Source organism: Rhipicephalus microplus, chromosome 5 (genome assembly GCF_043290135.1).
Source record: "Rhipicephalus microplus isolate Deutch F79 chromosome 5, USDA_Rmic, whole genome shotgun sequence".
NCBI classification, from domain to species: domain Eukaryota; kingdom Metazoa; phylum Arthropoda; class Arachnida; order Ixodida; family Ixodidae; genus Rhipicephalus; species Rhipicephalus microplus.
In genome coordinates this window covers 4,508,784-4,533,625 of record NC_134704.1, presented here as the reverse complement: position 1 = coordinate 4,533,625, position 24,842 = coordinate 4,508,784, and the positions used below count along the sequence as shown (strand labels likewise).

Genomic DNA, 24,842 nt, shown 5'->3' with positions numbered 1-24,842 from the left:
TTTTTTATACAGGGAAGTAGATATGGTGGTGCCACTGAGTGATACAGTGACATCCAGAAAGTGAACACTCTTCTGCGAATACGTGTGCGTGAATGTTATAGAAGGATGCAGGGAGTTGAAACCGGAAATGAATTTGGAAAGATTATGTTCACTATCGGCCCACACGAAGAATATATCATCGAGGAAGCGTCGGTAAAATATAGGTTAGAATGGAGAATTTTCGAGGAAAGGAATCTCCAAAGAGGCCATGAAAATATTTGCGTCATTTGGGGCCATTTTGCTTCCCATGGCAGTTCCGTTTACTTGCAGATAATGTTTTTGGTCGAATTCAAAGTTATTATGTTTAAGTACAAGATTTAGGAGCACCTCTTAAGCGCTTTTGTCGAATTCACTCGTCGATTTACTTTTTCCATAGGCGGCGACTGGAATTGCCGCCTAGGAATTGAGCTGTTCTTTTTTCTTTAATATCGAAGGTCATCATAACCGTTGATGTAAAACTCCTCATAATACATAGACTTGCGGTTGCCACCCGCGCTGCTCCGCAGAAAAGCGCTCGTACCGCAGAAAAGCAATGTGTCCACGCAAACAAACCGCCGAACGCACAATCAGATTTGTGGGGGAAAAAATGTATGATAGTAACACTGCCAAAATAGCGGAACACCGGTCGAAACTTGACCCTAAAAGCTCGTGTAGCCCAGAGCCGTCACGTTGCGACGCCTATTAAACGCTCATTGCTAGTTTAGACTATAAAATGGAGCAGTATTGCAAATCGGTGTTTAGGAAAACAGTGCCACGTGATCGCCGTTACATCATGAGTCCCAAATAAAGCACAGAGGTCACGCGCGTTCTGCAAATTTGCAAACAGTGCAAATTTCATAGCGTGCACTATGGACGAGTCTTTAGTACTACAACCAAGTGAGTCTTTCGCTACCTGCTGACAACGATGTGCAGATTTGGTGTGCGATGGCTTCTTTTTTTTTTTAAATGCAAAATGCAATGAAAACTCTCATTTAACAAAATTGCCAATGGGGGTAGACAGGGAGCGGGTTGCAAGAGCTCTGTTGCTCACAGAACCCAGTTTGAGAATTGACGGGAGACTGGTCGCATGCACGGGGATGACTCAATGTTTGCGCAACAAGGTATACTCGCTCACAGCAAAACGACCGCATAGGTGACCGCACGCAGCAGCGTCGACATGAACACCGCAGCGGCCGGAAGAACGCGCTACGCACAACAAAGAACCTGAGAGTGCTACACATGCCACTAAGTTAAGGCCTGACTACACGCGGGGTTTTGTGAGATGGCACCACGTCCTCTCCCAATAGAATGCATGGCTATGCGAAGCTGCGTGCCCACTCCTTCCATAGGAAGACGCGGCGCATCGGGAGAAAACCTCACGCTGCTACGCGTACGTGTGGTCAGGCCTTGACGGAGTTGCTAACTCGGTAGTTTTCGCTAAGTGACAGTGGCGCCAGAACACACAGCCTATATCTAGCACAAGGGGGTTACGCATACTCACAACAGTCCAGAGGAGGTTACAGTGGTACCATGTGAGTCTACAGTCACCAGAACTTATTTTCTCGGTATTCCTGGCGCTGCTCGAAAAATCATGTACTCAACTCAGCCATTTTTCCCCACGGAAGCTCAAGTTGGCATTAAAATTCTTGCTTTTGAAGCAGTTTCAAAGGAAGTTTCACGATCTTTAGCTTTTTGAAGCAACTTGGCGCTAGAAAACGAAAAATTGTCAGAAAACGCACAATATGCGCAGCTGTTTCACCCCTGGTTAAACACACACAAACGATATACAAATGTCAGCGGAGACAAATGCCGATGGCAAAAATCAGCCGAAAGAATCCATGTAATTAGTATAATAAAATAGGGCAATGAAAAACACAAAAGAGGAACACCCTTGGGCAAAAAATTCATTAAGTTTTGTACAACAATCAGTCATCAGTGTTCCGAAGAGCTTCATTTCTTCCCAGACTTCTTAATGCCTCCGGTAGCTGAAAGAACAGAAGGATTCATATCAGCTTTCATTCAGGCTTTGCAAATGAGTTCTACAGAAACCCGCAAGGTGGCGGAAGGGTTAAGGGGACAATAAAGCTAAATAACAATTCATGTCAGAGTGAAAGCTCGTCTAAAGCGACAGCATTATCAGCAGCAGTGCCCTACTAACCGAGAAATTAAGGTAAATGCACGAGAACACATGCGCTACGATAGAACATTCGCAAAATGATCCCGATTACGCAAGTCAGAGGTATTGCATACAATTAATCACGAGTAATTGAACTACCTGCACTAAATAACGAAACCATCCGTACATCAAGAGACGTAATAAAATGCTGCTTGTTCGTTTCTAATTGACTAATAGAAATAAAAACCGCTGAACGTTACTATGAGGAATTGAGCGAGTGGCTCAAAAGTTCAATTTGGCCTGGGTAAACTGGACAGGTCATGCCATCTAGCAGGGCCCAGTTGAACCAAGCACGTCGTCTGCCATCTCACAGGCCATGGCAGGAAATTGTTCAATGGCTGTTGTTGCTGCTGGGGCTCCCGCTACTTTCGTTTTGCTACTAGCGTCAAAGGACGCGCAGTGAGGCTGGGCAACGTTGTGCACGGCAATAGTGACGTGACACATTCTGCTTGAGGAGGGCAATTTTATTTGAAAATAAACACTTTCTTGGCACAAAAGTAACACTACGAGGTTTCTGGACCACTTTCTTAAAATGGGGTTGGCACGTTCCCTTGCTAGAGAATTGCCAAAATAAAGGCGAATGAATAATGGTTTTGCACAAAAGTAGCACTACGAGGTTTCTGGACCACTTTCTTAAAATGGGGTTGGCACGTTCCCTTGCTAGAGAATTGCCAAAATAAAGGCGAATGAATAATGGTTTCTAAAACCTTCCCTCGCACAACGGAATGTTCTATAAATCCTCATTTTTCATCACAAACAGTTATATCTAAGTTAAAAGCTGCCACAATGTTGCCCCATCGTGTGGGGCAACTTTGTGACAACGTTGTTTTTGGCTGATTATGATAGGAAAAAAAGGCTGGCACAAAGTTACCCCATCAAAAGTTTGAGTTATCTACAATTGGTTTCGGCTCTAGCAACGTTACAATTTTATGAAACCTTATTTATAAATGTACCTCTTCAATCAGGAGCTGTTATCTCAAAGATGTCCAATTTTCCTACTGGCCCAGGGTATTCAAATGAGTACATATTTTTTTCTTTTGAGTACAAAATTGCATCTTTGCGGTGAGCCCATCTCCAATTGTTTTGGGTCCTCTTCATAGTGCTGAAGATGCGCCCATCAGGTTTGAATGCCGTCACTCTTCCCGGGTAAAGTTGTTGTTCAAAGTTTATACGATCCGTCTTGAAGGTTCTTTTTCTAAAGCCCGCACCATGGGCCCTTGAGACGTTGCTAGTATTTGGTATAATGGAAGTGGTGTCTATTCTAGACAAGTTGTCAAGACTTTCGGAGAGTACCTCGGAATCACTTGTACCTCCTTGCGACCACTTTTTGCTGTCACCGTGCTGACCATTTGAAGACGATTCGTGTCACTACTTTCTTCTGTGCTGTTATCCTCAAGAGGAGACCTCTTCCTAGGCCATCTAGCTTTGAAACCTTAAAAAGAACTGCCCTTCTTGGGGTAACTTTGTGCCAGTTGGCGTGTCACAAAGTTAGCCCACGAAGTATCAATATTTCATTTCCCTTCCAATAACCTCAAAGAGACATGACTTGATTAAATTTATGCTACAGTTTATTTTGCCCTACAAAAAACAATAACAAGTAGATACCAGTTTTCACTGGTTTTTCTAGTGGGGACGGGTCGAGCACATAAAGTTTCGATGCTTCAAGAATGCACGCCAAAACCCCATTCAACATGTCGGCATCTAGAGTGGCTACGTAGCATCTGAAGTTTGGCCGGCTGTCGCTAGGTCACTTGGCACATCAAGCGAGCTTTTTAAGCGGCCTATTGCTTTTCGTCTATTCCTGGTCGTGGCACGAGATTTAAAATACAGAAACCCGACTGCGTGTCATAAAGTAACCCCAATTATCGGCATTTAAGCAATCAACATCAAATTATAGTTGCCTTTAGTGTCCCTTTAAAAAAGCGAAAGACAACCACCCGTTTGTAGCACGAAACCACAAGGACATCCATGCACATTTCTCAGAAAGAAAAGCCTCTTAGTTGCCGAAAAATTCGTCTTGGCCCGGGGTTCGAACTCGGGACCAACGCCTTTCCAGGGCAGTTGCTCTGCCAATTGAGCAAACCAGGAAGCTAGCAATTGACAGCGCGAGGGGCAATTTATTGACAACTCGAGGCACATGGACACAAGTATTGCAAATGGGTTCTGCGGAAACCCGCAAGGTGGCGGAAGGGTTAAGAGAGGGAAAGAAGACAACCACCAGTTTGTAGCATGAAGTCGCAAGAAAATCCATACGGATTTCTAGCGGGCTGTTCTGGACAATGTCAGGCAGTGTAGAGCTCATAAAATATAATCAACTTGCGTTTAATATGTGCAGATTCTACCACTGAACAGCTGCAATATGGGCAAATGATTATTCTCAAAAAGTCCTCAAACTCCTTTTGAAATAATTATAGAATAGCGTAAATTTAGGAGCAGATTGCCGCCAAACATCCATTTTCAGACTGTTCGGTGTTTCGCTATACAGAAATCACTTTGCACACAGCTGAAATGCGTATGCATGCACCTTACCAGAAATGCAGAACAACATTTAGTCTATCAGGTAGCTTTGAAATTATGCCTGTAGTTGCAGCAGATTCGTGTTTACAGTAGGGCCCGTTGGTTAAAAAATTTAATTTTAGATTTTGCAACTGCATTATAGAGAATTTTTTTATCTTTCGGAAAATGTATCCCACTTGCGGCTTTGAAAAATATCTTTGGTCTTTTTTCTTTGACCCATCAACCCAGATATCATTTGTGCTTTTTTTTAAACAACATTTCTTGAAGCTTGTGTGCCCTTTTCTCAGGAACTACTTAGCATAAACAAATGAAAATTCTAGCGTGTTAGTGACACATCACTGCAACTAGCATAACAGAATAGAAAGTTGGGCGAGTTGGTGTGTATTCATATTCAAAGAAAAGCGGCGCACAAAAAAGACGGAGACAAAGAAGAGAACCACACACAGCGCACAGAGTGCAGCGCTGTGTGTGGTTCTCTTCTTTGTCTCCGTCTTTTTTGTGCGCCGCTTTTCTTTGAATATGAAGCAACTAGCATATTTGTGTTTTCCGGTCTACAAAGAATCATAGGTGGATGGCAATTCTCATTCACAAACAAACTTAACAAACAACAAATCTATTTTTCGTTGTATGCTGATAATTTTATACCCCCGTACCACTGGAAGCGTGAGCGTGACAAGGTTTGAATGTCATTCGATACCACAAGTCCAAATTGATCCAGGGTGATGCTACACAGGAAAAAGTGATGTCATTTGTTCATATTATCAATATTAATATTTCACTTTAAAAACATAGCCAGAAAAGTTCAGGACGGTAAATGTATATTGCCACGTTCTTGTTCTCAAGTTTTGTTATCGCCTCAATACACTACGTAATTCTCAGCACAAACCGCCGCTCCTGCAGTTTTCAAGAACCTTCAGGAGTGGAGTAAATCATTTAGATAAGATCACGCCCACTCTGCGAACTATACAGATTATTCTAGAGCCTACGTCACCGCTTGCGATAACGCAAGAATATTTGACGGCAAATGTATAAACGCCGACGCGCTTCGCCGCTTGTCAGTTTTATCGACGGCCGACGCTTCGTTCGCCGCTATCAGTGCAAGCCTGCTACTGTGATCCAACTTTCCGTTTACCGGGCACAGGTTCGCCCAAATAAACAGTTTAATCTTCAACGTACTTTTTGCTTCTTCGTCGACGTCACGACCCCGTGACATGTGGTGGAGGTGTTGCTTCTTTGATGTTCCCGACGCCCACTTCAAGCCGCGAGACCAGCCCAAGCGGCAAAGAAGACACGGACACCAACCCTGAACAGCGAACAAGCCGCAGGCAGAGGGGACTACAACCAGAGCACGGGCCCTTTCCTGAAGCAGCCAGGCAAACCCCGATCCCGACATCAAATACAGCAACCATGACCGCCCCCGTGCAGCCTGCCCCAGTCATTCTCCGGCAGCCGAAACAACCCCGAACGTTCCATGGATTGTCAGGCGAGGACCCAGAAGCTGGATCGAAATATGCAACCGAGTCGCCGCCTTGAACAGCTGGGACTCCGAGGAAAAATTACGCCGCGTCTATTTCTACTTAGAAGACAACGCGAAGACGTAGTATGAAAACCACGAATCCACACTACAAACCTGGGAACTCTTTCAGGCGACGTTTCTACGCGCGCTCACGAGCGTCATCCACATTGCTGGAGACAAGGGTGCAACTTCCTAATGAAAGCATAACCCTCTTCGTCAAAGAGATGACCCGGCTTCTTCGACACGCCGACTTTAACATGGCTGAGGAAAAGAAGCTCCGGTTCCTCATGCGCGGAGTCAAGCAGGAGCTGTTTGCGGGACTTGTCTGGAACCCGCCCAAGACTGTCAACGAATTTCTTGCCGAGGCCACAACTATAAAAAAAGCGCTTAAGATGCGCACAACGCAATACAACTGCCGCGCCTCATTGAACTGCGCTGATGCTTTCAGTATCGACGACCTGCGCGAGACGATTCGAGCGATTGTACGGAAGGAGCTGCGGAAGTTGTTGCCTTCAACACAGCCTCAAGCTAATTCGATCGCTGACATTGTCCGCGAAGCAGTTTGGCAGTCGCTTGGAATCGCAGAAGCACCGCAGCCTGAACTGGAAGCAATGAGCTACGCCACTGCAGTGCGCCGCAATGCTCCTCCACACCCTCGTCAGGACACAACCCCGCCGTAGTTCTTCCGCCAGGCACCGCCGCCACCACTGCCGATGCCATACCGCCCGCCGTCCGGCCAACGCTACGCTTCAAGGAAGACTGACATCCGGCGCACCCCTGACCACCGCCCACTGTGCTACCACTGCGGCAAGGCCAGGCACACTTATCGCCGTTGCCAGTACCGACAGATGGGACTGCGACAGATGGGACTGCGTGGCTTCGCGTCAAAGCATCACGTCCGTAGCCAGGGGAACGGCCACGTGACATCGCCAACTACCTGACAGGAACTCGGTAGACACTTTGAAGTCCTTCCCGTTCGCCGTCGCCCAGCCGCCGCATGTCACCGCACAACCGGTAGTACTCTGGCCCAACGTGGGGTCGGTCTCCTAGCCTGTATTCGGGAAACTAAGGGCAGCAACCGATGAAGGTGCGGTTGCTGTGCGACGAACTACCGAAGATCCTCCTCCTCCAACGCGACAAAGCTTTCCGAACACGAAGCCAACCAGACAAAGTCCTGACGGCGAAACCTCATTTACCGAAGGTGACCTGACAACGCAACATGGAAGCAGCGGAACAAGCCGACGCAGCCGTGATCTGACGCCACGCCCTAACTGTAACGCGAGACGGCGAACTAGTGACCTCAACGTTTTTATCGACGACCACAGTGTGACCGTTCTCGTCAAAACTGGAGCAGACTATTCCGTCATTAGTGGGCCGTTCGCCACGAAATTGAAGAAAGTTAGGACAGCTTGGGAAGGCCCCGAAATCCCCACAGCCGGAGGTCATCTCATAATGCCTGCAGGAATCTGCACAGCGAGAGTCACCATTAACGGCCGTATTTATCCTGCAGACTTCGTAGTCCTACAGCGTTGCTCGAGAGATGTCATCCTTGGCATGGACTTCTTATGCCTTCATGGTGCTGTCATCAACTTAAGAACAAAGTCGATAACGTTATCCACAGAAGAAGCACTAACGCCGCGCACACGGTCAGGAAACCATGCCTTGAATGTGCTGATAGAACAAGTCACCATTCCGCCTCGCTCCAGCGTCAGTATTTCAGTCGGCGCTCCTAAATCACCCGACTTGGAAGGCATCGTTGAAGGCAGTCAGCATCAGTTGGTCACCCGTAATATTTGCGTCGCAAGGGGCATTGCAGAGCTGCGGGGAGGCAAAGCAACGGTTATGCTCACGAATTTCAGCAATGAATACAAACACGTGAACAAAGGAACGACGGTCGCATAAATAGAAGAAATCGTGGAAGCCACCAGTGCTTTCGCCCTCGCCAATTCTACAGAACCTGCTAAGAGAAACCAAGCCCCTCCCTCAGCTTTGGACGTCAATCCCAGCCTTCCGAACCATAAGCAAAGAACAAGACCCAGCTCCTGCAATACGAAGATTGCTTTTCATCATCGTCGAAAATTCGGCAAACGCCAATCACGAAACATCGCATCATAACCGAGGAAAATGCCAGACCACTCCGTCAGGGTCTGTACAGGGTTCCGACGCGAGAACGCGAGGCCATAAAAACACAAGTTGATGAAATGCTACGGGATGACATCATCCAGCCGTCCAAAAGTCCATGGGCGTCCTCCGTGATGTTAGTGAAGAAAAAGGATGGAACCCTACGTTTCTGCATCGATTATCGCCGCCTGAACAAAATAACAAAAAAGGGCGTGTATCCTCTCCCACGAATAGACGACGCACTAGATCGGCTCCATAACGCCAAGTACTTTTCGTCAATGAACCTCAAGACTGGCTATTGGCAAATCGAAATCGACAAAAGAGATCGAGAGAAGACGGCGTATTTAACACCGGCCGGCCTCTTCGAGTTTAAGGTGATGCCCTTAAACTCCGTTCACCGCTATCAGTGCAAGCCTGCTACAGTGATCCCACTTTCTCCGCGGCGTATTCGCGAAGAGCAGTTAGAGCAGATTCAAACCATCTAGCACAACTCCGAAACGTCTGGGCGTTGTCAGAGTACACAATTGAGGGTACACCGCGGCGTGCGACGAAACGACGAAAGGCGAGCTAAGTTGTGGCCGTGGTCATGTCTGATGTTAATTGATTGGTTTGCGGGGTTTAACGTCCCAAAACCACGCTATGATTATGAGAGACGCCGTAGTGGAGGGCTCCAGAAATTTCGACCACCTGGGGTTGTTTAACATGCACCCAAATCTGAGCACATAGGCCTACAACACTTTAGCCTCCATCGGAAATGCAGCCGCCGCAGCCGGGATTCGATCCTGCGACCTGCGGATTAGCAGCCGAGTACCTTAGCCACTAGACCACTGCGGCGGAGCTTCATTCGAACTCCTGTCACACAGCATGTGTCACAGCGAATGACATTCAAAACAAATGTCATGGTGATCTAGAATTCTGGGTGTACACAGATACAGGAAATAACATTCTCAATTGATGTCAATGTCTATCGGCAGACTCCTGCGATACCAAAAAGTTACACATCGCCCATTAATTTACATACAATTGTAAAATACACTGATACGTGATAGAACCGCACATGCAAAAAAAAAAAAAAATCTTCATACCAAACCAAGACTAGTTTAAAGCCGCTTTCATGTTAAAGTGTGTACCAACTTGCCCAACACTCTGCAATCGTCGCAGTTTGTTGTGCAAGTGCACACACAAGAACCCAGAGCTTCCACGTTTATTCATTTTAAAAACATGGTCCCACTTGCACCCATGCATGAAAACAACTTGAAACAAAAGTGCGAAGCGTCTTCCCTTAGCCTTACGACAGCAAACGTCTCTGCCTGGGTCTAGTGCACTCATGGGGCTGGTGCCATCACTGCAGATACACAGGCATCTGTCAACACCATGGCCAGCACTGCTGTCACTCATCAGCCTGACTACGCTCATTGCAGGGCAAAAGCATCTGCCATGATTTGCCAATCAACCTGGTCTTGTGTTTTCTGCTGCCACGTTATATTGGTGAACTTTTTATTCTCATCGAACCAGCTAACTTTCTGTCTCCCCTTCGTGTGTTTGCTTTCTCTGGGCATCCAGTTAGTTACCCTTAATGACCAGCAGTCATCCTGCCTACATGCTCGGCCCATGTCCATTTCTTTTCCTTGATTTCAACTATGATATCCTTAACCCTGGTTGGTTCCCTCACCCACTCTGTTCTCTTGTTGTCTCTTAAGGTAACACCTATAATTTTCCTTTCCGTCGCTTGCTGCATCGTCCTCAATTCAAACTGAATCCTCTTTGTAAGCCTTTAGGTTTCTGCTCCGTAGGTAAGTACCAGCAAGATGCAGCTGTTATATACGTTCCTCTTGATGTTTATTACCATGATTCATGATTTGAGAATGCTAGCCGAATGTGATCCACTTCATCCTTATTTTAGTTATTTCACTCTCATGGTTTCGCTCTGCAGTTACTACCTGTTCAAAGTAGACATATTCCTTTACAACTTTCAGTGTCTCTCTACCTATCGCAAAGTGCTCTTTCCTGCCAAGAATGTAGCACATTACTTTAGTTTTATATATATCAATTTTCAGACCAACTCTTCTGCTTTCCATGTTTGAGAATCATGAGCTGTAACTCGTTCCCTAAGTTACTCATTAAAGCAATGTCATCAGCGGAGTGCAAATTACAGAGTTACTCTCCATTAACTGTTACCCTAGCTCTTCCCAATCTAGGATACTGAAAACCTCCTGTAAACACGCAGTGAACAGTATTGGAGAGATTGTGTTCCCAGCATTACACCCTTCTTTATTGAGATTCTGTCACTTTATTTATGAAGAACTATGGTGGCTGTGGATTCGCTGTACAGTAGGTAATATAGAAAGAAGCCCAATGAGTGAAATTCTCACCGTTTTCGTTTATACAGGCACTGAAATCACCAAAACTGTAGAGGTGATATGCCGAACAGGCGGAGCTACATGCAGCTCTTCACAGCTTAGAAAAAAAAAAAAAAGCCCAAATCCACTCCACGCAGCAGACTTCAGCGCTACCAAAAGATGTTTGCTAGGTGGATGGCACAAGAGCAGTTGCACCAAAATGCTGTACAAACCTTGTACAAGCTCTAAAAGCGTGCAAAGTTAATTTTCGATATCAATGCGTCATGAGCACAAGACGATAATTTTTTGCATCTTGTGTTGACGCCACCGGCTCGGGACACAATCGGTCAATTCTCACGTTTGAGGAGTCATGTAAGGCTTTCACCTTTACAGTAAAAACAATAAAGAAGTAGAGGGATAACACAGCATGAGTAAGCTACACAGCAGAGTAAAAGACAAAGAAACTACATTGCATGACCAACCAAACATGGAACGCACTACGGCAACATAGTGATAAATTAATGCAAAATAAAAAAAGACAGAGGCAAACGTCATATGAAGTATTGCTTGATCCTCATCACTTGCTAAATTAAAAGCACCGATTCATTCAATGTGGCCATTAATTTAATAAGTGCGAGGCAATGTTAAGATATTTATCTTCATATATAAAAACACTGAATGTATGTATAGCCAGGAAGGTTGGATATGAGCTGTAAAAAGTTGCAACTACTGCACTTCCCCGTTCGTTAGGAACGACCAGAGTCGTCGAAGAACTCTGGGTCGTGCACATATGTTTACTAGATGCTTCAGGAGAAAAAAATAAGGATGCTTTTATAGCGGTAGCATATTTTACTGTGGGATCAGCATGCCGTCAAATTTCTAGCTTCAAGGCCTCATTCGAGGTTAAAATTTACCGTATTAGAGCTTTCTGGAATTGCCTTGAAGCTAGCATCACTCTGAAGACTTATTCAACCTTCACGGCTACATTTAATAATGTTTCACAGCTCCGGCGAGTGCCGTACAATTGCAGCCCCGCAGTTGCTACGATGCCCCGCATTGGGCGAGGGCGTTCCTAGCGGTTGCTCCTGTCTCTATACTATACTTTTTAAAGTATAGTATCATAACTCCTTAAGAAATACAGGCAAACTCTATAAAAACTTGCATGTGATCTAATTTACTGTGGTTAATTAAATATGAAAAATTTAAATACAGTCAGATGAGTAGTTTTTGCATGGGCCTTAATGGGTTAAAGGAGCCTAGCACCTAAGCCGTAACTATGGGAGAGTTGAAGGGGTTCCGACACCTCCAAAGTTTTTCTCAGGCTTCAACTTCTTGGGCGATAAGTATTTACACGCCTTGCCAAAGTTGGCCATCAACTACAACAAATTTAATGGTTACGGCCCTGTCCAGCTCCCAAGTGTGTTGAGCAACCAGAAGTGAACCAAAATGAGACAAAACTTACCAAGGGGTCCTTTTCCAGCAGCCTTTGCTGCTGCCTCTTTAAGAGCCTTCTGCTGCTCTTTTTGTTTTTGCTTGAACTCCAGGTCATGCTAGAACAAAAACAGCAATAAAAAACTATTACAGCCAGTAAAATGGCCTACACAGACGAAGAAAGATGCACTCGGGTTGTTTGCTCAATTGAAATGCAGCGAATGCATGTCTAAAATGCAGCAAGTGTATCTCTAAAACAAAAGGGTGCCATCAAAATTGTCTACAAGCATGATGGTCTTTCAAGAGCTACTAAACCTGCCAGAAGTGAACATTTACTTTTGTAACTGTCTTGAACAAACATGCAACCACAATAATTTTTCAAGGCGATGCCACATAAGTGGAGTTGCATGTGCTTGATTGAAAAAAGGCCCTCATTTGTCTTTTCTTCCTGTGCGCAGCTGCATGTTCTTCTTGTTGCTGACATTTCCCATTTCATGGTACAACTATGCCATCACTGATTCCATTCTCAGCTCATTTACTTGAATACCAAAGGTGGTTTAGGGGCCTTGTAAGCACACAGCATTTGTCTTTCATCTTCTTCATTCGAATGCTTGGTTGGGTGACTCTGCCTAATGTCGTCGAGACCACAACGGTGCTCCTGTCTTGCAGAGTGGTGGAGGCTGTTTTCGATCCCGAAGTCCTCATAATTGTCTCGTTCCTCTGGAGCTTCGTTCAGATTGTCACTTGCTCTGCCCAACCGCCATTGCGTTGGGCAGGGATACTTCTAGTATGCCTCCCAACAAGCCATTCCCAAATGGACCGTCAACGCATGGCAGCGGGACCTACCCGCTTTCTCCGATCTTCTCGACGGTGATGTCGAGGTATGGCTGAAGGAGTACGACATGACAAGTGTGTACAATCAATAGGACGAACCTCAAAAACTTGGGTCACGTTGCTTTTTACATGTTCAATGTCCTAAAAACGTGATTTTGTGACCACAAGGGTAACTTCACTGATTAGCCTACCTTTGCTCAACAAATCTGGAGAATTTTCGGGAAGCCGAACATCCACCATTTTGGAGCATGGAAACGAAACCTTGACTGCCCAACATCTAGGGGGATCACACACTTTGTACATCGAAGATGTCCTTGCCCTTTGCCACCATGTGGACTCTATAATGACGGAAGCTGTTCACATTTGATAAATCTTCAAAGGAACAGGCCACGTCCCGTTCAACGCTCTGGCCATCATAAACGCCTCCACTATCGTGGACATCATCATGACATGCCAACATCTTGATGAACTACAAGCCATCCGACTGCAGCCACATGCCTGTGACATCCAACTTTTTTCGAATGTGGATTTGCGTACGCCGATTCATACCCTGATTCACAAAGAGCTTCAAGAGCAAGAGGAGTCACGACCACCTGCCCCTCGGCCACCCTCCTCGTCTGGTGGTCATTGCGACATCATCAGAGGAGCTGTCATTCATGGCTTCACTCTCACATTCCACTGACGCTGCCTGCGATGTTTGCACAAATCACTGCCATGCCACCTATTTTGGTTTAACAAGCACATCCTGTTTCTGCTCAGTCCTTTTTGGGAGCCTTTGCACCATGGTCGTCTGTTTCGGCTCTTCCTGCATTCTGTGTCCCGTGGCACTCACCTCGCCCAATCTCTTACTATTGTGGCATTCGGGGGCCATATTTTACGATTCTGCCGCAAACACCAGCGGAGTGAACGCCGTTGCTACAATGCTTGTAAAAGGGATTCGACGCCCTCTCGTAGCCAGTACCAGTGCACCCTCAAACACGTTCCCAGTCTTTCCCAGCTGACTCACCTTGCACCTACCCCACGAGAAGCTTCCAGTTCCCTTTGGTGCAGTTTTAGGAGGAAAAGGGGTGCCTATTTAAGCACTGGTAGACATGGGGGCCCCTCGGATTAATGTTATTGTCTACAAGATGTTACCACAGCTTACAATGGCAGTTTCTTACGAAGTGCGAAGAACTTTGAAGGAACTGTCTACCGCTTGGAAAATTTTTTTATTGTGGCGCAAATGAAAATATCGCTCATCACATCGGCTACAACGAGCATGCTTCTGTGCCAGAAAAAAGAAATTATAATTTTAACTTGATGTTCGAAGTAGATAAAAAGTGACCACTGGCGCCACCCAACAGCGAATGTGGTCAATCTTGACAATCTATTGGTAGGACAAGAAATCCTCGCAGGTAGACTTCTGGATGTTTTAATGTCATTCGAATGAAAGGACATTCGCATATAATGACATTTTGTGACTGCTACATTTTGGTTCATAATGTCATTTAAGCAATCGAATTAGCTCGAGAAACACATGCGCCGTCGCAGTTGAACAGAATGCATACTCTCTACTCCAGAGACTACTCAAAAGGTGGCATTTAGCATTCTCAATATGGTCTGCATTCATAGAAGCACGCTATTTATGCTGCTTTTACTTTCCACCTCAGTGGCGTCAGGGTGCCGGCGCTGTCGGCAATGATCCAAGTAAGCAAACGCCTCTGAGCTCGTCAAAGAGTATTGCCTGCGCATGCATCTGCAGTGATAGCATCAGCTTCAGGAGCTCAATGAACCCAAGCGGAGACGTTTGCTCTGAAAGGGCTACAGCCATTTTGTTGAAAGTTGTTTACCCGCATGGTTTCTTGCAAGACCATGCTTTAAAACGAACAAATGCGGAATGCTCTGGGTTTTCGAGTGTGTGGTCACACCGCAAACTATACCACGCGCGCATCCGTTAGCGCCTCGACGAAGTTCTGACGTGTCTCACAGCTGTTGGTCTCCAGCTGAATTCCAAAAAGTGCGATTTTGCAAGCAAAAGTATTATTAAACTGGGACTTCTCATCAACAAAGATGGCATTCAGCCTGATCCCGATAAAATTACGGCCGTTCTTCGCTTCCCGACACCTCACCACTCCAAAGAGCTCCGCAGCTTTCTTGGCCACGCCTCGCACTACCGGCACATCATACGAAACTTCACCATGATTGCTGCCCCACTTCCCCAACTCCTTCCTTCGGGAAAATCGTAAGTATGGTCGGACGAGTCCCAAATGGCTTTTTACACCTCCAAATGTGCCCTCTCGTCTGAGCCTTGATGGCACTGCACTCACTCTCTTCTATACTGACACCAGCGGGGTTGAGCTGTGCTTTTGCAACGACCACAGCGTTGTGGCAAACACGTGATCACTTACACAAGTTGAACCCTCACAGCAGCCCAAAAAACTACACCATCACGAAGCAGGAGTGCTATGCTGTTGCCTGGGCTATTCAGATATTTCTACTTTACCTGCACAGCTGCCACTTTACCGTCATAACTGACCACCACGATTTGCGCTGGTTGTCTGGACGTCTTGGTCGCTGGGTACTCTGTCTTCAAGAGTACTACTTCGACCTTACATATAAATCTGGCAAGAAACACAAAGAAGCAGATGCCCTTAGCCATTGTCCATTACCTTCCTCCTCAAATGCACCAGGACTGTTGTCATTTGTGAGCGACACTGTCAACGCGTCTTCGTCAGTTCATTCGCTTGCCCGTTCTCCATGAGTTTCCTTCTGTAACGGGACCTTTGCAACTCGCCAACGCGTTCTACCATTCTATTTGGCATTCCCTTCACAACTCTTCACGTCCTCATAAAGCCCACACCCGTCGACAGCTGCTGAACTTGACTGAAGATTGAAAACTCAAACCTCTACCACTTTGTCTTCCACCCCAAAGAACAGCGCAGGGGTTCCTGTCGTTCACTAAGAGCACAGATTTTAGAGGCATTTCACGTCGACCCTAAGACTGGTCATCCCGGTTTTCGCAAAACGCATCCGCAGTCGTTTTACTTGGCCTGCACTTTCCACTTGCATAGCATGATATGTCGCGTCATGCTTGCTCTAGCAGTGCCGCAAGAAACCCCCTTTAACTTTGGCTGGACTCCTACAGCCTTTTCCGTGTCCCTATTACAAAACGACTGGCTCCAAAACTGTAAGAGAAAACATGGCTTTATTCTGAGTTCATGGCGAACTATCTGTCTTGCCGTCCCTCGCAAGTTCTGTGTCCTCAGCTTTCTCCTCTTCCCTCCCGGTGTCACGCATTCTAGTTGCTCCGTTCCGGTTTATTTTTTCAACATCATCCAGGGCGGGCCATGGTGAATCAGAGGCTTCCAGCAAGCAAATCTTTTGCACAGGGCGATTCACAACAGAACCGTTGGCGAGACGGATGGAGCAAGTGCACACAATGTTATCTCTCCCTAGCAATAGCTCAAGCACTCTGCCCGTTTTCCATGACGTCACTGGTGCCGTGTCTTCTTGCAAGAGCACTACATCACCAACTCGGAGCTTTGTTGTTGGGCATCTCGAGCGATTGTGTGCCGACCGCAGCAATAGCAGGTACGCTCGTTTCCGTCTCTTCCCAAGTTTCACTGTTAAATGCTGGCAATGACGAACATTTGGTTGCAGATCAACGGATATGTGAGGCTCTGATGGGCACTGTTGTGTCAAGGATGTGCTGCGTTTACCCAGCAAGAAATGCGATGGAGTTAAGGGCTGTAGCTTGTTAGGCTCACTTCCAAGATAGGTGAAGGGTCTGCTGTTGATCGCAGCTTCGACCTGACACAGCACCCTTGTGAGGCCTTCCACATTAAGACTACTGTGTCCGAGTGACTTCTTGAGCGCAGTTTTTGTCGTACGAATGAGGTGCTCCCACTATCCACCCCACCATGGAGTGCGTTCTGCGATAAACTTCTATTGTATCCTGATCTCCGTGGCGTACTCGCGAAGAGCAGTTAGTGCAGATGCAAACCATCTAGCACAACTCCGAAACGTCTGGGCGTTGTCAGAAAACACGATTGAGGGTACACCGCAGCGTGCGACAAAACGGCGAAAGGCGAGCAAAGTTGTGGCGGTGATCATTTCTGATGTTAATTGATTAATTTGTGGGGTTTAACGTCCCAAAACCACGCTATGATTATGAGAGACGCCGTAGTGGAGGGCTCCGGAAATTTCGACCACCTGGGGTTCTTTAATGTGCACCCAAATCTGAGCACACGGGCCTACAACATTTCCGCTTCCATCGGAAATGCAGCCACCGCAGCCGGGATTCAGACATGCCGCAACCTGCGGCATCTCTGATGTTAGCTCAAGGTGAATGGCGCGTGTGACGGCGCACGAAAACAAAAGTATGCAAGTCCTTCTTGGACCACTTGCTGACTTCGCGTACAGCGGCCCGCAGTAATCAAGCCCAATGACAGAGAAGGGGCTGGTTTCGGTAATTCTTTCGTGAGGAAGTTGGGCCATGGGTGCTGTCTCCACTGTAGTTTTCCAGCGTTTGCACATTCTACATTGAAAAACGATCCTCTTCACGGTTTGACGCCCTCTCAATAACCAGAAACGCTCTCGAAGCTCAGTGAGGGTTGCTTCAGTACCACCGTGGATCGTACGCATATGTGCTGCCCAAACAAGCAAGCTGGTGAGCTTACGGTCACTTGATAGTAAGATGGGGTGACGAATGTCCTGTTCAGCGTGCAGCTCTTGCAGTCGCCCGACGCGAAATAGGCCTTCCTCATCCATAAACGGGCACAAACGAAGTACAGGGGATGTTGAAGGTAATGGCAGACTTTTCTGCAGTGCTTGGGCCTCGATTGGGAACGAGTCTTCCTGCATTATATGCAACCAATAATGCTCAGCTTGAAATAATTATTCTGCTGTCAGAGGACCAGACGCTAATGGGAAGCATCTTGCGTGGCGGCTGAAACGCTGGATCCATGCAGTCACTCTTAGCAGTCTTGCTAAAGAGCTGCACAGTTTTCCAGGGGCACGAAACCGTGGCGAACATTATTGGCGGATGAACAAAATGGATGTAATTTCAGCGGAATATCCTCGATCATGATTCGCTGACGTCTATACCTTCGTAAGACCTTGTTTTGTCACACAGCCAGCTTGGGCCATGCCACCACTTGGACGATTTGGTAAGATCAGAAAGTGATAGTCAAGTGATGACATTGGCGGGATATTTTTTTTTGCTGCTACAGTGAAACCATTGGGAAGGTCTGGTATGCTGCTGGATTTCGGTGACACGGTGCGCTTTGAATGGTTCCAACTTCGTCACTGAACTCTTTATCCAGTTTAGTGCCACAAGCGAGTCCGTCCAAAAGGCAACAGTGGCCTGTTGGAAAAAAGGAACCTTTTGCATGTAGCTTATAAACCGCACCGCCATCACGGTGCGATACCATTTTCAAACGAGCAAGTCTGCCCTTGCTGATCAAGGGTCGTGTGAAACACGTTTCAGGTGGTGAGTTCACTCGTACGTAAGTGCAAGCATCGTATGCTATAGGACTGGCATCTGCGAAGATGTACAGCTCAAATAAAAAGGGCTTATTTTTGTCTCGTAAGAATATATATCGTGGGATAGTGACGGACGAGTCGGACAGCTCGAAACACCAACTATTCCATTCGGCCTGTTTACCTTCAGGTATAGTGGCGCCCCTTGCAAGATTTCTATTCCATAGATTCTGGAATACCATTTTAGCCTTTAGGGTGAATGGAGTGAGGTAACCCAGTGGGTCATATACTTTGCCCCAGGTTCTCAGTGCTGTACGTTTGGTAGCCGGCTTTCCTGTGGCAAACATAGCTGCGTGCTCAGTGCTCAGGATAAGGTGATCGCCTGAACATTCTCAGGGAACATCTAAAACCTTCATCTTTAGATTGTCTCCAGCTTCATTTTCGATGGCGCAGCTGCCACGCAAGAATCTTTCTTTCAACTCGTCGCAATTTGAGGCCCACTTGCGAATTTTCATGCTTGCCTCGTATAATTGTTTCGTTTCTTCATATACCTTCATTGCCCCCTGCGTACTGGGTAGCCCGATGATAAGATCCTTTACGTAGAATGCGTGCCCAATAAGGTTACGGTTTCTGGATAGTTCAGCTAACAAGATAACAGGTGATGACGAATTGTAACCGCCAAAAGAAACGGACTTTATACAGCTCCAAACAGTACTCTGGTCATCCTCCACATTGTAATCGGTGGCATGGGCTCTTCCTTAGTTGGCCGTCGTTCCAGCCACGAAAACCTCAGAAGGTCAAGATCTTCAAGCCGAATCAACAGCTGGAGGTATGCCTTCTTCATGTTTGCTGCAAGAACGACAGGGTGGCATCGAAAGTTCAGCAGTAGCTGGACAATGTCCATGCCGAGTTTGATGCCCTTTGATAGGACATCGTTGAGGCAGGGATGACCAGCTTCATGTGATGACGCATCAAACACCACTCGAAGCTTTGTTGTGACGGTGTCCCAACGAACTACTGCGTGATGAGGCATATAGTATACATTATCTCCGACTGGCTACCCTTCTTGCACCTTCTCAGCATGTCCGTCCTCGAAATATGCGGTAACAGCCAGGTCGTATTTCTCTAAGTAACGTTGGCTACTCTCGGAAATGGTTGATTTGACGTTGTAGTCACTGTTCTGTCAGTCGGCGATTACTGTTTCTGACTGGTAGTCCTAGCTGTTCCACCATGAGCGGCACCTGATAACATCTACCTCGCTTCGTTATGCAGCGCTCAAATGTGGAGAGGTACGCGTCGATCTCAAACGGTTGTGAATAGCTTTTATCAATTCCGATGGCATCAAGACGCCACATCGACGCTTGGTGCAGTCTGTGTTCGGAAGTCTCCGTCCCACTATTGGCATGGTCATCCTTTTTCATCCTTTGTCGGTACATGATAGCCAGATCGTCTGGCAAGCAGCGCATCATGACTCGATTCAGTACCACGATGTATTGATCCGGGGACACGCCGAGGCCTTCTCAAGCGCTCACTCGGAATAGCCCATTGTGTGCAAAGTGTGCGAAGTTTAGCAACTTCTGATGAGCTCTTCACAGGAGTCAATGTCAAAAGATGATCCACGTGCTCATTGATGACGACATCTCGCCATCCGAACCGATCCGCGAGCGTTTTCTGCTCGGCTAACCGGATTCCTTTGATTGACCGTTAAGCGCTGCCAGTTAAGTACGTAAGCAAATGTTTGAATTTTTCGATGCATGGTAGGTTGGGGTTTTGGTGGATCGTGGTGTCGTAATGATCCAAAAAGGCCTGCCAGTCACGCAGGTTGCCATTGAAGATAAGTATCTGTAGCCTGGGCAGTACAACCGATCTGTGACATGGCTTTCTCGCATGGTCCGAAGCATCGACGGATCTCAGAAGGTCTGCGTTGCTCGATCCTGATCCGAAACCTTCAGCATGCATCGTGGTAGCTCGCTGATGACCTTGCAACCAGTACTTCATGCGCGCGATGGTGTAGCTAATCATGTCGCTATAATCCTGCGCCGTTTTTATTTCGCAGTCAACATCATCTTCACCTGTTAGCGAAAAAATTGCGTCGTCCAGTCTTGACAATGTAGGCTCCTTGAGATAGTCAAGGGGTACATAAACTTCCGAGAGGTCAGGATCCATTTGTTGCAGAAGATCCGTGAGCCTGTAAGGGCTCGCATGACGCCAGCCCTGAGTGCACCTCGCTTCCTCCGCAGGTGGTCCGAGTTTGCCATGGCCATGACGTGAAGGCGTTTCTTCGGAAGCAGTCCCGGGTTTCGCGGCACCAAGTATTACGAAACGACTGGCTCCCAAACCATAAGAGAAAACGCGACTTTATTCTGCGTTCATGGCGAACAATCTGTCTTGCCGTCCCTCGCGAGCTCTGTGTCCTCGCCTTTGTTTTCTTCCCTTCCGGTGTCGGGCGTTCTAATTGCTTCGTTCCGGTTCATTTCTTCAACCTCCTGACGCTATCTTTAGAGGTTGTTGGGATAGACCTGTACGGACCTCTGCCAGTATTAGCAAGAGTATGAACTTTTCTCAAAACAATGTTTAAAGTTAGAAAACGGCTGAAAAGCGATCACACTTTGTCTCAAATACTGTTGAACTATTTTATTTAGTAGATACAAGCTTGGTAATCATTGCCAAAGTCAATTCGTCACTTTGGAGCTTCTTGTTGTTTGTTTTGATTTTTTTGTGGGATGTCACGTAGTTCTATCCGCAATTTATGGTCTAGTGTAGCAAAAACGTTTTCCAACAAATTGACTGTAGTTATTTAATTACTATTTTAAATTTTAGAACATGTGATAATACTATCATTAAATGCAAGAATAATATCAAATGTTTCAATTCTTATGAATTAGAACCCAACAAGAACAGCAAGGACTCTGCCACGCAATGCTGATTAACTCAACACTTCTCACGTGCTATTCAGTTTAATTGCATCACAAATAATAGTCATAACCATTAGAGCACACCCGTTGTCACCATGAGCGTGATTCGCCTCGAAGGACGCTGAAAAGGCTGCCCTTAAGCCCTTAAATCTTTGCTAACCAAGTCTTGTGAGCACAAATGAGTGCCAGCTATAATGCAGAGGTCACGCATCTTTTAGATGTAGGTTATCCTCTTGATGCAGTGGCTGAGGTGTAGCCAGGGGGTGGCAAACCAGGCACATGCCCTCCCCCCCCCCCCCTTCCATTTTATTTCCGCCATGGCACAGAGAGCGAAAAATGACCACTTCAGGGGGGTTCCCCTTCCGAAATCAAAAAGGTGCTCCCTCCCCCCCCCCCAACAAAAAAAATTTCTGGCTAAGCGCTTGTGCAGTGGCCATTATCGGTCCGAGCATGATGGTAGATGGCGATAAAAAAAAAAAAAAACGTGTCACAAGTATTCCTTGCATTTATTGCATATCTCACGCGCTTAAGAAAGAAGGAAATGGATAGAGTGCTGTTTTTCTAGGCTGCTAATAAGCTAGGTAAGATCTGTGCAGCTGTTCATAAAATAGAATGAACCAGTAATAGACAAGACTGACGGGTCGCTGGGGAAACGAGAAATGATTGGGTTATAAGAGATTGCTAATTGGAGGCTCATCTTCTAATGTTTTTTTTTTTTTTTATGCTGCCGAGAGTTCGATGAATGCGTAGTTGTGTACTTGGGTAGGAATAAAAGCAACGCATTTAATGATTGAGTCATGGTAGTGGTAGCACATGAGTGAGTGAACAAGTTTGCACAAAGAAATTATATGCCTAAGCAGATTTGTTTAACGTAGACCCCACGGATCTATAGGTTCACCTGTTGCACGGTAATGACAGTCGCGTTTTGCGCCATGTGCGCCTTCACAGTGCTGTGTTGTGCCCGCGCTCGCACGCCCCGCCATTTACAATGAATACTTACCAAGTAGCTCGACTCTCGGTTATTTTATACTTATCACAAGTGGACAGCAAGTTTGGAATATGGAAGGAGAAACTGGTTTGGAAGTATTAAAACCGGCCCGAATGCCGAAGATTCAGTTCACATGGCAGCGCGATCATTCAATTCATACCTCGTCATAATCTTTCCCTTCCTTTTTTGCCATCTTCAGGGGTTTTTTCTTGCCGCCTGAAATTCCGAATTATGGGTGAGTTTAATCACGTAATTAAGGCACGAGAAGCATTTTAGCAGCAACTGCACTTACCTTCCCTGCCCGACATGACGCTGCTGCTCAACCAACGCCTCCTCTAGGAAGATGCCTGAGGAATGGCTCGCGCCCCCAAAGAAGTTGACCTGCCTTCAGCTTTGAGCAAGCGTCGCGCAGTGGCACTCGCGACCGACACTATGCGAACCGAGACATATCGGGCCAAATACGAAGCGGTAGACACAGTATGCAGTGCGTGTGGAGAGGAATAAGAAACCGCCGAACACTTGATAATGTTGTGACAAGGGCTCCACCCTATAGTTCAGGATGATGGCACAGAGTTTTTCAAAGCACTGGGGTTTAGGGACAGGGAGGGCAAAATAGACTTTAAGCTGGTAGAATTAACTAGAAGGAGGTTATCTGATTGGTGGCTAAACTCAAAGCACGAGTGAAAATTAAACCCTTCACTGCAAAGTACGAATCCTCAACCTTACTATTTAAAGAAAAAAAAATATAAATCTAATGATTAGTTCACAAAGTATTACGGCTAGGTGACGTTAGCCGCTGCCCGATCGAAAGGGTACAGCCACATCCATCCATTCATCCAACATCAGGCGGGCGCAAGGAGGATATATCCTCCTTGGGCGGGCGGTACCAGCCAACGCCTCCTAGATTTCTTGTGCCTGCCGGTTTATCGGCGGTTACTTGGGAAGCGGCGGTCGTCGGTACTGCGGTAGTGGCGCCACTCAAGTAGGGGGTGTCTTCAAATAGGTTTTTGTGTTTTGGGAGCTTATGTGCAACAAAAATAACGTAAAAAAATTTGTAAAAAGAGTGAACAAAAATTTAATTAACCCTACGTAAGTAACGCCGTCATTCAACAAGCACCTTTTTTTAATACAAGGCATCCTCTGAAATTAGTAACAAACGCCAAAATTGCCGATCTCAAAGGCCAAGTACAAAGACCCTTGCTTCTACGTGGCAGCGCTGCCATAGATGACCGGCGTTTCGTTCCTCCGTGGCACATAGGCAGTCTACGCCAAGGTCTACGCAGACTACTTAGAAGACCGCACCGAGCCCTTGCTGTCCGAGGATTAGAACACGTTTAGACAGCTTTTACGCGACGATGCGCCACTTCACGTCGAGAAGAAAAAGCTAAATTAAACAACGTAACTGATGTAATTTCTGGCTAATTTCATGTTAAAATCAAAAACAAATAAACGTTACTTACATTCAGTGTCTGCTTGGTGCAGACGGCCATTCTGGCGAGATTTGATCTATCTGAGCCACGGAGGAAGGAAAGGTAGGAGAGGGCATGCCCAGCAGGCGCGCTGCGTAAAAAGTGTGGAGCCTCTTTCTCTATGCCTCTATAGTGGAGGAAATGATATCATGGCGGCCATATTCACTGGGCAATATGGCGGTTCTGGAGACCCGCGGGCTCCCCGAAAGCTACCGCTGCATCTGGTTCTGATAGCAAATGACGTAAGCTGGCTACGCGCCCGCCAGGCGACAGCCCGAAGGTCGCAAAATCGAACGCAGGACAGCCAGCATAAACGTAAACAAACTCTACCGTCATGGTAGCAAACAAAACAATGCGTCGCGTGTATGTCGTTTTTTTTTCTGCATTCTAAGCTCGCCAAAAAGCTGAAATAATATCCTCGAGCGTACGCATTTGGGGTACGACTTCGTACGCTCGCACCACCACTCGCCGCGTCCGCGAACGAAACAGCCAGCTTGCGCACGCTGCCTTGAGAACGATGCAAGGTGAGCTGCCGCGACGGTGACGGCTCAACAAGCTCACGTCTTTTTAGTACATGTATCAGCCACTGCACAACATGACGCGAAGTCACACGGAAGTGATCGTGTCCCCAAAAGAGCTTGAAGATATATACCTGCTCAGATATCGCGTATCATACGTCGCAAACACACGTTGACTAACTTACGTTTTTTGTCTAAAGTTTACAATATGCGCAGGTATCGGTACCACGAGTGCGCGTCGTATATAAAATAAACATTTGCATGACACGTTCTCGACCCATTTTTAGAACTTGCCTTGGCCTGTTTTCCAGTGCTAATTGGCACTTAACGAATGTCATGTATATCAGCTTTGATTTGACCTACTAGGTCACAGTACGTACTGCGCGGCATTATTACGAAGAGGTGAAAAAAGACAAAGCCAACGATGAAATTGGCCACGAAAGGATGTATACATTTCTGAGTCCATTCTCCTTTTTTTTATCGCGTCGTATCGTATAATATCATACCAGATATATGCTGGCTCATATAGATGGAAATGGG

At 46.5% G+C, this 24,842-nt stretch overlaps 1 protein-coding gene across 1 annotated transcript; it reads right to left on the bottom strand.

Moving 5' to 3' along the window:
* Positions 1 to 1,906: 1,906 nt before the first annotated feature.
* On the bottom strand, positions 1,907 to 22,886 carry LOC119175100 (translation machinery-associated protein 7-like). The gene is made up of 4 exons (XM_075894725.1): positions 22,608 to 22,886; positions 22,476 to 22,531; positions 12,150 to 12,237; positions 1,907 to 2,003 (listed from the first exon to the last, which is right to left on the bottom strand). The coding sequence occupies exons 1-4, from the start codon at positions 22,621 to 22,623 to the stop codon at positions 1,969 to 1,971; spliced, it is 195 nt and encodes a 64-aa protein (XP_075750840.1). The 5' UTR covers positions 22,624 to 22,886; the 3' UTR covers positions 1,907 to 1,968.
* Between the last annotated feature and the right edge of the window lie 1,956 nt (positions 22,887 to 24,842).